At 39.5% G+C, this 16,031-nt stretch overlaps 1 protein-coding gene across 1 annotated transcript; it reads right to left on the bottom strand.

The window, feature by feature from the left end:
* Window positions 1-1,238: 1,238 nt before the first annotated feature.
* On the bottom strand, window positions 1,239-15,442 carry LOC308105023 (mucin-13-like; the record flags this gene model as incomplete). The annotated part of the gene is made up of 11 exons (XM_080455658.1): window positions 1,239-1,653; window positions 2,577-2,820; window positions 3,504-3,591; window positions 3,970-4,007; window positions 4,220-4,259; window positions 6,017-6,151; window positions 6,522-6,694; window positions 7,023-7,081; window positions 8,640-8,749; window positions 10,353-10,475; window positions 15,388-15,442. 11 exons carry the CDS (start codon window positions 15,440-15,442, stop codon window positions 1,354-1,356), a joined length of 1,365 nt encoding a protein of 454 aa, XP_080311784.1. The 3' UTR covers window positions 1,239-1,353.
* Between the last annotated feature and the right edge of the window lie 589 nt (window positions 15,443-16,031).

Raw genomic sequence — 16,031 nt, 5'->3', positions numbered from 1 at the left:
CACACAAATAAGGAACGCCCTACCAACAGTCATAAAAGAGTGTAAATCCCTACTCTCCTTCAAAACCACTCTAAAAGAGCACTTACAGATGGCTGCAATTCGAAACTGGCCCCTGTAAAAGTCAAAGCCTGGAGGCACTGTAATTGGACATTGTAAAGCAATCTGGCTGCTGAGATATTACAATATCAAAATAGCAAAATACAATATAACTCACTTTCACAATAGAACTCATAAACAAGCTTGCAACAACCTCCAGCTGGGTTTTAAAATTGTTATATCGTTGTTACAGTATGTGCCTTTTCAGACATAATTTGTTGTATGTTAAGAATCAGAATCAACTTTATTGCCACATCACAGGTTTACAGGTGTAAAACAGTGGGTGAAATTCATTTTTGTGCAAGCTCCATCATTTTTGTTTTTTCCATAAGAGAAAGGGAAGAAGAAGGAGGAGGGGGCAAGGGGGAAGAGAGATCAATAAAAAACAAACAAATTATCTACATATTTACACATGGTACCGGATATGTCTGGGGTCCCGAGTTAGTCGTCTCCCACTCCCTGTGGAGGGCTCCCCCAGCCTGTCGGCCAGTCTAAATAATCAAAAACATATGACCCTGAAATAATTATTTGTAAATTCATAGACAAGCAGCTAGAGAGTGTAGGGCTCCAGACTAGTATTTTTTAACTTTAGATCCGATCATAAATTCATAAAGGGAATATTCAAAGTGAAACAAAAGTACAATAGATAGAATAAAACAAAAAAACTTAAATGATGTTATGCATCATATCAAACTCACAAGGATGAGGCACAGTGTGAAAACGATATACCTTCTGAAAGCATTTGGCACTGTATGGGTTCATAATGTGTATGGTTAATGCATAATAGATCCATATCTAAATATTTTCCAGCCATGTATGTGCCAAGACTCAATAAAATGATACACCGTCTGTACAACACTAGCCTCGATCTCCAGGCTTTTATTGTTTAGTGTTGCTAAAAAATAAAAGCCTGGCCCAGCCCGTCGGTGTACTCGGTATGAGGAAGTGTTTCACTTCCCAACCAACCAGAGTGCAGTGGGCGTCGCTCGTAATGTTGTGTTAACGGGGCGGGGGTTGACGGACAGATCGGTGAACCAATGGGATCAGCCGCAATCTCTTGCCGGCTCTTTACACCCGCCCCTCTATACACGAAATCAGGAGCGTTGGGGCAGTCTAGTACAACACAAACAACGACTGAAGGAACCAGGTAGTGCACCGTTAGAAAACATGAAAGGCAGATTCAAGATGGCAGCTAATGATTTAAGTTTTTGATTCTTCTAAATGTGTCATTCTCGGGTCAGAATTAGTGGAAACCCATTAATTGAGTCTCCTTCCATCATCATGTGTGTAGTAAGGGTTGGTCTGACCACGGCTCTGTGCGTATGGATTAGACTGAGCCCGGTTCTGATCATATGGGTTGGTTTGTGCACGATTTGGAGCATATGGGTTGGTTTGGCCACCATTCTGAGCATATGGGTTGGTTTGGCCACCATTCTGAGGATATGGGTTGGTTTGTGGGCGGCTTGCAGCATACGGGTTGATTTGGCTGGCATTCCCAGGATATGGGTTGGTTTGTGCACGATATGGGCCCCTCATTTCGTCTGCGTCCTCATAGGTCTGTTATAATGCAAAAACAGCATTAACGTAATCACCTGTTAATTACTACACATGAAATGAACTGAAGCCACTGTTACGTTATATTGTTAAGGAATATATGACTACATAAACTTAACGTTCATTTTGAAATGAGCAAATTCAGGTTTTTGCTGCTTATTTGTCCCCCCCCCACTAATTGGGGAAAGTAGCCTATTGCTCCAACTAAACAATTATACTTAACGTTAGCACTGAACTGGTACAATTTCACCCATATGGAGAATGACCTGTCCACCTCACTGATTTTATTTTAATGTATTTTTGGCCAGAAAAAAAGACATTCAGTGACATACACAGTAAAGATCTGAGTGTTGGACCCACAAAGGTCCACTCAGACCGTTACTGTGTATGAGAGAGGTTGGATTTGGTGCTGGACTCCCACGGCCAGCAGGGCAATATGTGGTTCACCATTATTATAAAACCTCTTGTGAGATGGTGAGAGAGAGAGTATGAAGTTAGCCAGTGAACGCACAAGTCATGGCAGTAGTGCACTATTAGTAATGTTAGAACCAGCACTATTTTATCCATGTCCTACCAGTATGTAATACTTATATTAACAAAGGAGAGCGCCAGGAGACGACGTCACAAGCCAAAAAAAACTGCAGTGCATACTGTATGACGGGAAGGCTGAAAAAGTATATCTTGTCCACAAGATTTTTTTAAAGTTTTAAAGTTTAAAGTTATCAGAAAAGTCAGTTACCGGGAAACAAAAACATGTTTGCGTGTGTGGACAACCCATAGAGACAACCCCCCTCCAAACTAATAGAAAAGGCTATGTTTATGTTTAAAATACCTGTGTATGTGCGGACAGGGCCTCAGAGTGACACACACACACTCACCTAAGAGCACAGCCCCTCTCTCACACACAGAAACCAACTCACACTCACCATGTTGCCGCCCATGGGGACAAGGTTTTGCCTGCTGTTGCTTGGGGTCATCTCCAGGTTGGTGCCTCGATCCCAGCCATTGCTTGCAGAGGCCCGTGGGATCCTGGGCACTGCACCTGCTGGTGCCTTGACGGCATTGACAATGGGTTCTTTGGCACCCTTCTTCAACTCTGAGGTGCTCGTGCTCTCATAGACATTCTTAACACCAGTATCCGCGCTCTTCTGGGATGTCTTCTTTGAGGGTCTAAGTGAGTGTTACAGTGTTAGAGATTTATATCACACTCAGTTCTCCAGACGAGCCACACATTGAGCTGATAGACCAACAGAAAGTTGAACAAATATCCATATTCTCCTCCATTTTGCAAAAATGTGTGTGGAAAACGCCTAAACTTTAAAATGTAGTTTTAATAAAAGATTTAGAGCTGTTCTTTGAAAATGAAATTGGCTTTAATGTTACTCAAAGGGGAACGTCACCCATAATTAATGTGAATCCTAGAGAGACAGCGTGATCTGGAATCCTATCGTATTGGACTATGTCAAACTAGAAATTTGCCACCAGCAAGTAAACCTCATTGAAACATGTTGTTTTTCCGACGCAAGTTCTCTACACAGGACGCATTGGGAAGTGTGTACATGTGTGTACATGTTCTCCTTACAATACATTCATATTAAATATGGGCAAAGTTCCCATTTAACCATGATGTTGTACATGACAGACTGTAATCGATGCATTTTGCCAATTGCACGTCAATGACAACAATAAGGGTTTATGACAGCTTCAGAGTGAGTTTTCTTTTGAAAGAAATTTAGCATTTTAAAATGCAAGATGCTAAATACGAGAAAGATGCTCAGAGAAACTCAAAAATGCACAGGCAGTGCGGACTGATTAGACGACTGAGTTAGTGTTAGGATGAGTGTGAAACTCACTTGCGTGCCACTATAGGCAGAATGATGAACATTATGAGTAGCAGTCCCCCAAGGACAGAGCCAACAATCACCAGTGCCAGTTCCCAATCTAAAACATTCAGTTAACGGGGCAGCACATAAACACAGATAGAGAAAGATGACTGTTAGTTCACTTGTACATTTGTTATACTTTACAAATGTAAATGCATCTGTAATCCATGCTTTCATATTCACAGCCTGCTGTAACATGTCAAATTGACCATATACAGCACACACAGTATATAACGCACGCACGCACAGTCGCACACACACCTTTGTTGTTGACCAAAAATCTACAGACAGATAAACAGACACCCAGAAACATTGCTACTTGAGGACAGATCAGATCACATAGAAGATGCACCAGACAACATATAGTAAGTGGAAGGATTGCCCAACAGAACTGTAACCCAGGAGTCATTAAAATAATCACACAGTATGCACTCACATTCTTCGCAGTGGAAACCAGAAAACCCAAATCCACAACTGAAACACAGGGGGGGGGGGGAATAATTGTACACAAATATAAATCATGCAATTACGTATGATAATAACATTTCTCTATACTGTATTTACAGAATATTAAATCTGGCTCTACATAAACAGCACTGTATAGACAGTGTACGTAAAGAGTATAATTCTAATATGGGTGAAAGCAAATCTAACATAGTAGATATTTATTAATTTTATTCACTTACGTAACACACACGCCGTCAGATGTTTCACCACTGGGACAAGCTGCCAAAGGAAGAAAAAGAGCATTTGTGTATATGCGTATATGTAAAAGTCTCTTGCGCAACAGATGAACTGAACATGTACTTTTCTGCGTGACATTTTGGGGGTTTTCTTTTTTTTTTAAATTTTATACTACACAAGAGGTTTGCACACTGGATCCTGCTCCAAAGCTCTGAATAAAAAATGATTTATTTATTGGTCACATGCTCATACAATGAGCTGTGAAATGTTGATGTGACACACTCCACCAGTCTGTGCTAACAATGTCCAACATCTAGAATACAAAAAAAAGTTTATTATACAAGTAGGTCATTAATACAACTAGGTAATAAAGGTTATAAAACATGTATTTTATATAATTTAGAAATGCTAATAAGCAGAAATAACGAAATAATGTACAGTGAGGCGGTCATTACTGGACATGACTAGCCATTACATGGCTAGTCATGAAACAAATAAAAATTATCAATTATTTGACACAAACCAGGGGGTCCCCAAAGTAGTTAATATAGCATCACAATCATTTTAACCACTTTAACCATATTTTATGGTTCAACTATTCAAATAGATAGACTAGATATACAAGGTCTTGTAAATGTGCTATTTTTTTTTAAATCGTGAAAATTTGTGCTAATCTTTGAATATATATATGTCACAGGGTGAATGGAGATCCAGGGTGATTGAAGACAGAGCGCTCGTTTTTAGGCACGGGGCTTCGGGCGAGGCGGGGCTTTTCGAGACAGGGTTTATTAGCGAGGCTCGCGAGGAGGAGAAGGAGTGTGAGCTTGTAGATCTGCTATTTTCAAAAGAAGGAGGACGCGGCGCTGCGAGGCGGGGGTTTATTATGCGAGGCTCGTCCTCGAGGAGGACGAGCTCCTCCTCCTCCTTCTCCTCCTCCGAGGAGGAGAAGGAGAACGCGGCGCCAAGAGGCGGGGCTTTGATGTGACGCGGACCTGTCTTTTGTTGTTCCCCCCCACATAGCAACCAGGAAGCTACGCTAGGGGAGCGCTGAACACACGTTCACACGCACACGCTTGTCCATGACGGAGGCGCGCCGACTTAGTAGAGTTTGAGGCCGAGGAGGCGCGCCCTCGCGCCTCCAGGCGAGTGCCCGCGCTGACCGGCCGATGCTCTACTAGTCGACACAGCGCCGTTCGAGTTGTAAACCGATAGGGACAGAATAGTTCTTTTCATGGATCACTGTGTGCGTGTGTGTGTGTGTGTGTGTGTGTGTGTCAGGGAGAAACTAAAACTAAAGCCAGCAGAACGCAATAAAAGTATCTTAACAGTCCATTGAAAGCATGAGCGCGTGTGCGTGCACGCGCATGTGTGTGTGTGTGACTGTGTGTGTGTGGGTGGTCGCGGCCATATGTGCTTGTGCACAAGCCTGGCTTGTGGCTCCCTCTAGTGTTTCTTCTACAGAATTGCTGGGTGGGTAAAAACGAGCGAGCCTTCTTCAATCACCCTGGTTCTCCATTCACCCTGTAACATATATATTTCAAAGCAAGCATTTTTTTACTCAAAATCTTTGCTTCTGGGGGTCCCTGGAAATAAATATTTTGGGATGGGGTCCACGGCCAAATACATATAATTTTGGGGGTCCTTATTATGAAAAGGTTTGAGAACCACTGATATAGCAATATAAGTTTTTCAGAAAACTGTTTTAGAAGATATTTTGTAGAATCAGCCTCAGGTCTTAATCGGCTAAACTTTAGCCGCTAAAGCAACCATAGAACAGGCAGACAAATATCAAGACTCACCATGACACACACTGTCACTGTAGTTAGTCTTAATGTAACCATCTATACAATGGCAGGAGAAAATGCCATCTATCGATTCACACGACGTAGATTGAAGATCACAAGGAGAGAGGGTCTCGGAACACAGCTCTTTGGCTGTAAATAAAGGAACCAGAAGAGGGCGATATCAGTAAATGTTCTCTTAACATGGATAACAAAAGCAGAGGTCCTATTTCCACTTTGAAGTTCAACTCATTAATCGTTTTTTAAGTTACTGTGTGGTAGCCTACTGAGGCTTTTGGTCAGGGTCAGATTATGTATGTTGTCAGTGGTTTGGAGATAAGACTGACTACTGAATAGACAGTAATTATCATTTTTAAAGAGACTGAAACACTTCGCATATTTTATCTGAATGAACTTCAGGTAATGATTCATGTTTTTCTAAATACTTCTCGTAATTAAATGAGATGCTCATCTCAGTTTTAGGCGCTCAAAGAAATCTGTCAAATTAGTGTATGCAACTTACCTTTATATACTGCCTTCCCCAACACACCAGATTCAATGGTTTTATTAATCAAGTCGTAAGCTTCGCTGTCTGTGATCGTTGAAGTGATTTCAAAGATGTTATCCACAGTTGCATCAACACCTGTATTCCTTTGTAACCAAAAGGCACGGCTGTCCGGAGTGCCAGGGGCAGGGCTATGATATAAAATGATTATTATTGACCGTTATTCTCCAGTAATGATTAAGTGTGTAACACTTCATCAAAAGACCTATTGAATCGTGTTCAGGATCACAGGATTAGAGCTACACTGCAAACTGACAGAGAGGAAGATCCATCCACCTGCATGCACAACTGCTGTACATATATCATACACTTGAAATCGAATTCAAAATATGAACTGTGGCACAAGAGTGATTCATTCTACATCAAACTGTGCCTATAATAAGTAGCGTAAATGGCAGCATGTAGGCTAGGTAAAGAATATGGGATAGAAAGAAATATGAATCCTTGTAATCAACCTACCTGAGTTGCAGAACAACAGAGTTAATGTATCCTTTAGTTGCATTAAACCCTGGAGAAATCTATCATTTGAAAGAAAAATAAGTTTAGCTAAGCAATAATCAGTTAATAATCAGTTAATTTTAATTATCATATTATTTCACAATGTTCAAACCAATGTAAACTAATAGTACTGTACATACACCACAGATAACAATGTCCTTCTATATAAACTGCCTTATAAAGGATATAAATGAGCTATGACCTATGAACTTTACAAATAGTTTCCCTATGTTCAGATTATTTGGTACAATCACTACAATGAAAATTGTAGTTTTTGTTCTCTGCTTAACAATACAATACATGGTCGGAGAGGCCTATTGTCGGCATCAGCCAAGACAATCATACTGTAATCTCTACAATTTATGATTTGAATAATTCAATGTCTGTAATTAGGTCTTCTTGTGTTCATTGTGAGCACAATGAGTTTGGCAAATCCTCTTGTCCGTTTAATACCTGGAATGCCCTTCAACACATTCTAAAGTTTGTTTCAATGACATTGTTTGCAAAATTAAATCAATTTAGTATCTGTTTGTAATCGTTTCTCATCTACTTAGTATTTCATTTCTATATATTTTAGCATCTAGTCATTTTTATACGTTATTGTTTTTTATACAGTATGTCTTCCTGTCTGTTTGTCTCATTGTTTGCTGGCTGATGTTGTTTGGTAAACATTTTGACTATTTAATGGCTCATGAAAAAGAATAGAACGTGCACACTCACATGCTCCAATGGTGTGGGTATGGGTTCTATATTCTGTTTCATGATCCCACCCTAACCCTGCGCTCCGACATGTGTGTATTCTTTCAGCTTTTTATGACTATTGAATGGCTGAAATAACCAATAATGACTTCAATTAATAATTCAATATTATAATATTTAATATTAAATAAGTAATACATCATTCATTGACCAGTTAAAGCTACAGCCTGGGATGTATTTTAATGAATAAAACCTTATTTTAACCAATGTGTATGGTAGATGATAGATGCACCACCACAGTAGTTCGGACATCTGACCAATGACCTTAAAGTCATAACGTGTAAACTTTTTGATTAAACCAAAGTTATTTTTGATATCTTTCACTGGTATATTTGTCACAATAACCATTCCACATACATGTGTTTTTTTTGTGTTTTAGCTACTAAAGGGGTGCTGCTAAAACAGACCACTAAAATGTATGTTACACAGTATGACTTACTATGTTACCAAGATAGCATGTTTTTTAGACAGACACTAGATTGATGTTTACCTGGTATTCTAGTTTATTTATGAAGCAATAATTGTTTTCTTTGCACTCTGACTATTTACCCATCATTTATTGACCAGGGTTCATGCCATTTACTGATTTCACACTTAGTATCAACCACACGTATCTGTGGATAAAAGAGTCTAAGATGCTAAATGCCTGAATTGTAAATTGTACCTCTATAGGAGTAGATGACAGACATAACACATACAGATTGTACCATTAATGAATGAATACATTTGTTCTTTCATAGTTCATACATCATCTAAATCTAGCAGCAGCAAAGATGGTACTACATCCACATGACACAGAGGGCAAATTTGACAACTTACCGCGTTAATAATCTCATGAGTTTTGTTTAAGTACTCTTCAGATGTTTTATCTGCATACTGAGGTATATAGGTCAGGTCTGAGAGGGTAAAAACTGCAGGGAAAACCTTGGCTGAAAGATGAAAATATGAAGTATTAAAAAAGCACGCCACAAACTAAGATTTTCCTACCACTGAGATATTTTTCTTGAATTGAAGTTATAAAGACACTGGCAAAATGTTATGGAACAAACATTGCGCTTGTCAGTTTAGAGAAGCACTCAGGGCCTTGTTCTACCGTTAAAATAAAACTCAATACGTCCCATTTGGGGGGACTTCGTACAAACATGTTGGATTTGTCACGTTATATTTCGTTAGGGTGGTCAGACCCCTCTCTCACACTCTCTAGTAAGGTCTTAGACAGTTCTCTCGCATAGCTTAGTCCACCTAAATCTTAGTTTGCTTTACTGTAATTCTAGCACTCCAATATTCTGCAGATGAAATAGTGACATTTTTCTTCATTAATCATAATCTAACTCACTCGTTCACTCAACAAAATCTTACTCATTATACATAATTCATGCAGCAGATCTAAGGAGCAACTCTGGCAACTCTATTATACTTCATTGTGCAACGGTGTACAAAAATAGTGAAAACAGCCCATCTACAAGCTCACAACGTGTCGCATGTGAGCTTGTAGATGTGTTATTTTCACTATTTATTTATTTTCTATAATCGTTCATTAATCATAATCGAGGCAAAAGTTTGAATTAATCTTGATATTGATTTGAAGTCATATTGCCCAGTTAATTATATTTCATTATAGTGCCAAATGACAGACAAGTTGTCTCAAGACACTTAACATATAGAGCAGAGACTCGACATTGTCCCACCCTGAGCAAGCAATTGTCAAACAAATTGTGATATTGCTACTAATACTTATTACTACTTAGGCAGGGTAAGTGATATCTTTTGGTTAAAACAAAATGTGTTTTGTTAAAAAGGTTAGAGCACTAGATTATATTCTGATAGTAATCATTGCTATAGTGTGTTTGTTCAGTAACAGGAGTCTCCCTGTTTCTCCAGCTCTTTACTAAACAGAAAATACATTTTCAGGTACAGTAGGTGACAAAATGTCAGCCAATTAGGGGAGAGTACCCATTTATCAGCTTAATTTTTATAGTGTTCCAGTTCCAATTGTGTCTGCAACTTTTTTTTGTGCCATCACTTCCAATTTAACTTGTTTAATCTGTATCCCTGACTGAGTTCTCTATCCTGGATCAAATTGGTATCCTGACCTGAAAATGCATTTTCTGTTTACCGGTAATAAAGAGCTGGAGAGACATGGAGACTCCTGTTACTGAACAAACACTCTATCGCAATGAGTACTATCAGAATATAGAGCTTTTTAAACACTTATTTCAACCAAAGAAAATCACTTACCTTAACTTTAAGGACATTTTAGTGGTGCTGTCGGGCAGAAACCTCTTATCTCCATATTTTAACTTATGTATTTTTTTCGTGAATTAATGCTCTTCTTCATCATATAAGAGTGTCGCACAAAAGCAGTGAAAATAGCAGATCTACAAGCTCACAACGTGATGCGAGGCGTTGTGAGCTTGTAGATGTTGATTTTCACAATTTTAAAATGTTTTTCGAATAATAATAAAAAGCGAACTGTTTTGGACATGCAAGGTTTCCGTCCCGACAGCAACTATATGATAGATAGACACTCACCAATCAGACAGCGAAGCTGGGCTTCGTCGTAGTAGCGGCCAGGCAAACACACGCAGAAGAAGGCGTCATTTGCACGAGCTTCACAAGTGCTCCCTTTGCCACATGGGTTTGGAGAACAAGGATCTTTGAATGCAAAAGACAAACAGAAGCATAGATGCATGAGCAGCAATCACAGCACTGTGTTTTGAAATGCAGTGTCCACTGCAGGCTTCGGACCGACATTGAAAATAATACTAGCAAATAATAAACTACCAGAGTTGGGAGCTGTTGGTTTTGTTGCATTCAAAGTGGCGTGTGTGACAAGAAAAGTGTCTCTAATCTGGGTGAACATTGTCTAAAACAGGCTTTTGAAGAAAAACAATCAGAACATTTTTTTTTTTTAAACAATTCCACAATTAAAAAATGTTTCAAATAGCAGATCTATAAGCTCACAACGTGCCGTATCACAACGCTTTGTGAGCTTATAAATCAACAATTTTAGCCATCCATCGTACAAGGAAGTATATAGTTCTTAGGTGCATCTGGTCTGTCCAATGTGATTGTGATGTCCATGTCAGTTAAAGAAACATACACACAAAGAGATTTATAGAATTGGATATAGTTCTATGTTGATACAGGGTCATACAGAGCTGTGGTTCACACTACAGCAGCCATGTTAGCGCAGTGAAGAATATCCACATCGACAGGCTGCGTCACCAGGTCATGGGGCCATTAAGGATCATAAAAGTTGCTTAATGTTTAAGTTTTGTACACAACTCAGGGTCATTACCAGTAAACTGAGACCATATAAAAGAATATGCCATGGGTGTGTTCACTTGATAACAGGTTGTGAATTGCTATACCCAATATTTAGACAAATACATGGTTTGTTTTTTATCACAGTAAAATAAACTTTTAACCACTTCAGCCCTCTGACATAGTAAACTGGACCCGAGTTGGCTTAGTACTTGGACTGTTTTTTTTCAGTCTACACCAAATCTCTTCGTCAAAAATAGCCTATCTACAAGCTTAAGCATAAGCAACTAGAGCACTGGCATTTGAACGGAATTGTCCCCTGGTGTAAAACTATTAAACTGTAGAATGTGAACAGGTCTTCATATCAGCACTTCAAATACAACTTGAGATAAACTGTCACAGGTGGGTAGAATAGCAAAAAACTGTACTCAAGTACAAGTATTGTTACTTTAGAATTATATGAGTCAAGTAGAAGTAAAAAGTACTCATCCAAATAATTACTTGATTAAGAGTAAGAAAGTATTTAGTGAAAGAATCTATGCAAGTACTGAGTAACTTCTGAGTAATTGTTTGAGTAATTGGAAGCACCAGTGCTAGTTGCATATATTCCTTCAGTAAAATCAACCACTAGATGACAGTCTGTTTTATATTTGGTAGTGCGATGGCCGTTCGGAAGGCCTGGCCCTTCAGTCATGCAATACCTGTTATACCCAGTGTCAAGAGTACTTGGTATTATGTCTACGACGTCATATTGATGACATCAGGGATCTTCTCCATACTGTAGTGTATATTGGCAGTCACGCAGACAGACATAATATCTTTGGAGAACCACTTATGCGGCCAATTTCCCACAGGGCACTGCACTCCCTTGGGTCCTCGTGATACGCACACCAAGTTTGAAGTTGATTGGTTGAACGGTTCTCGAGATACGCAAAGGACAGATATGCACAGTCGCCTTACTAAGACTCATTATAAGATGACACCATTTCCATCTACTCGTTCTGCGTCTCGGAGGCGGGCTGTGGACAGTTCAACAACTTCCTAGTTCGCACCAGTGACATCATCGGTAGGTAGGTTTGGTCATAAAAAAAAGAACCATAACTTCTATTTCAGCATGCTAACTTTCCAGGAAGAGAAAGGCTATTTCTATTAGTTTCAAATCCACACAGATGATGTCATTGGTAGACAGTAGTGATGCGCGGGTCGGGTTTTTTCATGACCCGCCCCGCCACGGAACCAACCCGCATATAAATCTATGGCTCAACCCGCCCCGCGACCCGCGATTTTACCTATAATTCTGTAAAATCATGGTCAGAAAATAATCCCCAAGTGTATTCAAACTGTTTTATTGTTATTATTCTACGACAAAACAAGAGCATGTGATTTTTTATTTATTTTTTGCTTATGAGAGCGGCTGACCCGCTCACCCGCAGCCCGCATAATTGCCAATTCTGACTCGACCCACCCGCGCCGCGGGTTGACCCGCGGGTCCCGCGGGTTACGGGTCAACCCGCGCATCACTAGTAGGCAGGTTTCTGAACTGAAGAGTGAGTAGATGGAAATTGTGATATCTGATAATGAGCATTTAGAAGGACCAATTACATGAAGATAAGGTTGAAAATGGGTGAAGTGTTTCTTTAATCACTTTTTCTCATGCGGAATGTATCCCAATTTAACAGAGTAAAAGTAGTGTTTCTTCTTCACACATAATTATACTCAATAATAGTAAATGTAACATGTTACTACCCACCTATGACGACAGGAGGCTCTGTAGGACCTGGCCCTGGGTCTGTCGTAGTTTCATTTCCTGTGGTTGCAGTAGTTCCTGGGCCTACTGTGGTTGCAGTCGTTCCTGGGCTAGGGGCTGGGGTCGTCGTATTTGTGGTTGCAGTCGTTCCTGGGCTAGGGGCTGGGGTCGTCGTATTTGTGGTTGCAGTCGTTCCTGGGCTAGGGGCTGGGGTCGTCGTATTTGTGGTTGCAGTCGTTCCTGGGCTAGGGGCTGGGGTCGTCGTATTTGTGGTTGCAGTCGTTCCTGGGCTAGGGGCTGGGGTCGTCGTATTTGTGGTTGCAGTCGTTCCTGGGCTAGGGGCTGGGGTCGTCGTATTTGTGGTTGCAGTCGTTCCTGGGCTAGGGGCTGGGGTCGTCGTATTTGTGGTTGCAGTCGTTCCTGGGCTTGGGGTCGTCGTATTTGTTGTTAAAACTAAAAACACATTTAAAAAAAAACATTAAAGTCTCTCTCTCTCTCTCTCTCTCTCGATTTCAGTTTTGATGAGCTCAGTCGTGCAAGGAAGCTTCTTCATAGAAAATGCATAATTAACATTTTAACCACACGTGGGCGCCTGGGAGGCTAGACATTCGACAGCTATTTATGCCTAAAACGCTATAAAAAGCATGACCTTTTTCACTGAAGCCTTCATCTGCGCCCCAAGGCTCACATGTAAAAGGTATCAGTAGTTAAATGGGCTTTCTGAAACTCATTTAGGTTGAATACATGTAAAGCATTAACCCATGCTAGTGGATTTCAGCACAACCTAAAAGATTTCCTCAACTGCAATAGCCCTCTAATTGCAGGTAGGGAAAGCCCAGGGTCAAAAGGTGAGGTCAAACAGTCTTCATCAACACGATGGACAAATATTTGTCTGTTGCTTGAGTGACCAGCTATAACCCCAGGATGGAATAGTAGGTAATATAGTTCCTGTTTCTTTTAACAATGTCAGCTGTGACTGACACACACATTGTTTACGTGCGTGCTGCGTGCGTGCGTGTGCTATATACACACACACACACACAAATATACTGTATACGGCCATGGAAAATATTTCTCTCCGAAAATATCCCCGTCAACAGCTTAAACATGTTTCTAAATCAATGCTCATGATATACAGTAATAACAGCAATAAATAAACTAACAGCTGCTTGTTGGACGAGAGTGATTACCAAGAACACACAGCCTCCATTTTCTGTTTTTTTCCCCCTCAAATATAAGTGTTTGAGGTGTCTTGATGGCAACAGAGAAAACTAAATTCATTCAGGGCATTCATTATTTTTGTGTACCGGTATATAAAAAAAAAATATATACAACTATATTTAAGCTATTAACATCAGCTAAGCTATCCTTAAAAGCATGGACTTCAATAGATCTGTATCTCTCAACCTTTTGGGAGACCATAACCATATTGCAGGGATTGACACTAACACCTGCCCGGGGCAGGTAAATAAAATGGTAGGGCAGGTGAAGTTTGCTATCTGGTTGCCCCACGGGCAGGTGCACATTTTGTCTCTCCAGCTCTTTTTATTAAACAGAAAATGCCTTTTCGAGTCAGGATACCAATTTTATCGAATCAGGACAGAGAACTCAGACAGGATACAGATTAAACAAGTGAAATTGCAAGTGATGACACAAAGAAATGTGCATGTAAAATTGGAACTGGAACATTATAAAAATGAAGCTGATAAATGGGTACTCTCTCCTGATTGGCTGAAATGGTGTCACCTAACTGGAAATTTATTTTCTGTCTATCAAAGAGCTGGGGAGACAGAGAGACCCCTGTTACTGAACAAACACTCTATAGCAATGAGTACTATCAGAATATAGAGCTTTAACCCATAACAAAACCCTTTTTGTTTTAACCAAAAAATATCACTTATCCTACCTTCAACCCATAGTCATATTCATAGCTATTTAGATATTTGGCATACATATTGAGGTATGACATTTTTTATCGTGCAGCCCCATAAAGTAGAAAGTAAAAAAAATAAGTGTTTAATTGAATGGTAATTCAAATTTAACCTATCATTTTATAAAGGACGATTTACTTTTCGGGCAAGTGGGCAAGACCTGTGGGCAAGTAGAAAATGAGGCACTTGCCCGACGGGCAAGTGCCTCTGAGACCTTAGTGTCAACCCCTGTATTGTTTTTTTTCTGTTACAGTTTCTCTCCCACTTCTGAGGGCCTATATATTTTTGATGTAGCCTAGTAAGAGAAGGAAAGGGAAAGAAACATTTCATCTGTCAAAACAGACATGATTTTAATAAGATATAGGAAAGCCTCTTCACAAAGAGTTTCTAGGTTATTTATTATAAGTCTCGATGACTAATGAATCACATGGAAAAACCTCTATGTATAATTAGTTGTGTATTATGATGACCAAAAAGTAGCTATAATGTAAAATATCAAACAATTACGTACAAAATGGACATCAACTTGTTTGCATTGAAATCACAAGAAACATTTCAGTCCATAATTTGGACCAGTAAAGTGTGATTGATTTAGGCCTAAACATAAGACTACGTAACTTACCTTGTCCAATGATGACCAAAACAAGCCAGCAGAAAATAAGAAGTTTATGCGCCATAGTCTTAGCCATAACAGAGCGTGGCAAACGTTGCCCCTTGAAGTCTTGAATGATTAGAAATCAGGTATCAACTACAGACAGTTTTAATCTTTAGCCCCACCTCAAGAAGGCGGCAACCATTTACAAATGCACCCGCTTCATCCCTTTGGAGGGGGTCTATTTTAGGAGCCTATACCCATTACCTATCTATGGAAGTCCATTGTTTTCTTTCTTTAACCCACGGTTTCTCACAAAAAAAATTTAATGTAAAAACTAAAAGTTTAGGTAATATTTCTACAGCTTGTAGATTTTCAGTGCATTACACTGGCACGCAACTAAGCATCAATCTGACTTGTATATATGTATGTATATATATATATATATATATTTTTTTTTTTGGTTTTTCCTCACAATTGGAGGCTTCCAGCATACATGTAGAATATCTTAATGACATTAGATGTGTTGAAAAAAAATATATATATATTTTAAAATGGATACATCTTAAAGTCTTTCTCGTGGGAACATTGACAACTATATAATTACGCTCAAAGTCTGTGTATGAGTCTAGTATACTGAAGGTAGATGGTGTAACAGACTGACCTCACCTGCC

This window comes from Gymnoscopelus braueri (genome assembly GCF_963280865.1).
Source record: "Gymnoscopelus braueri genome assembly, chromosome: 17".
NCBI lineage: Eukaryota > Metazoa > Chordata > Actinopteri > Myctophiformes > Myctophidae > Gymnoscopelus > Gymnoscopelus braueri.
This window is presented reverse-complemented; position numbering and strand designations above follow the sequence as displayed.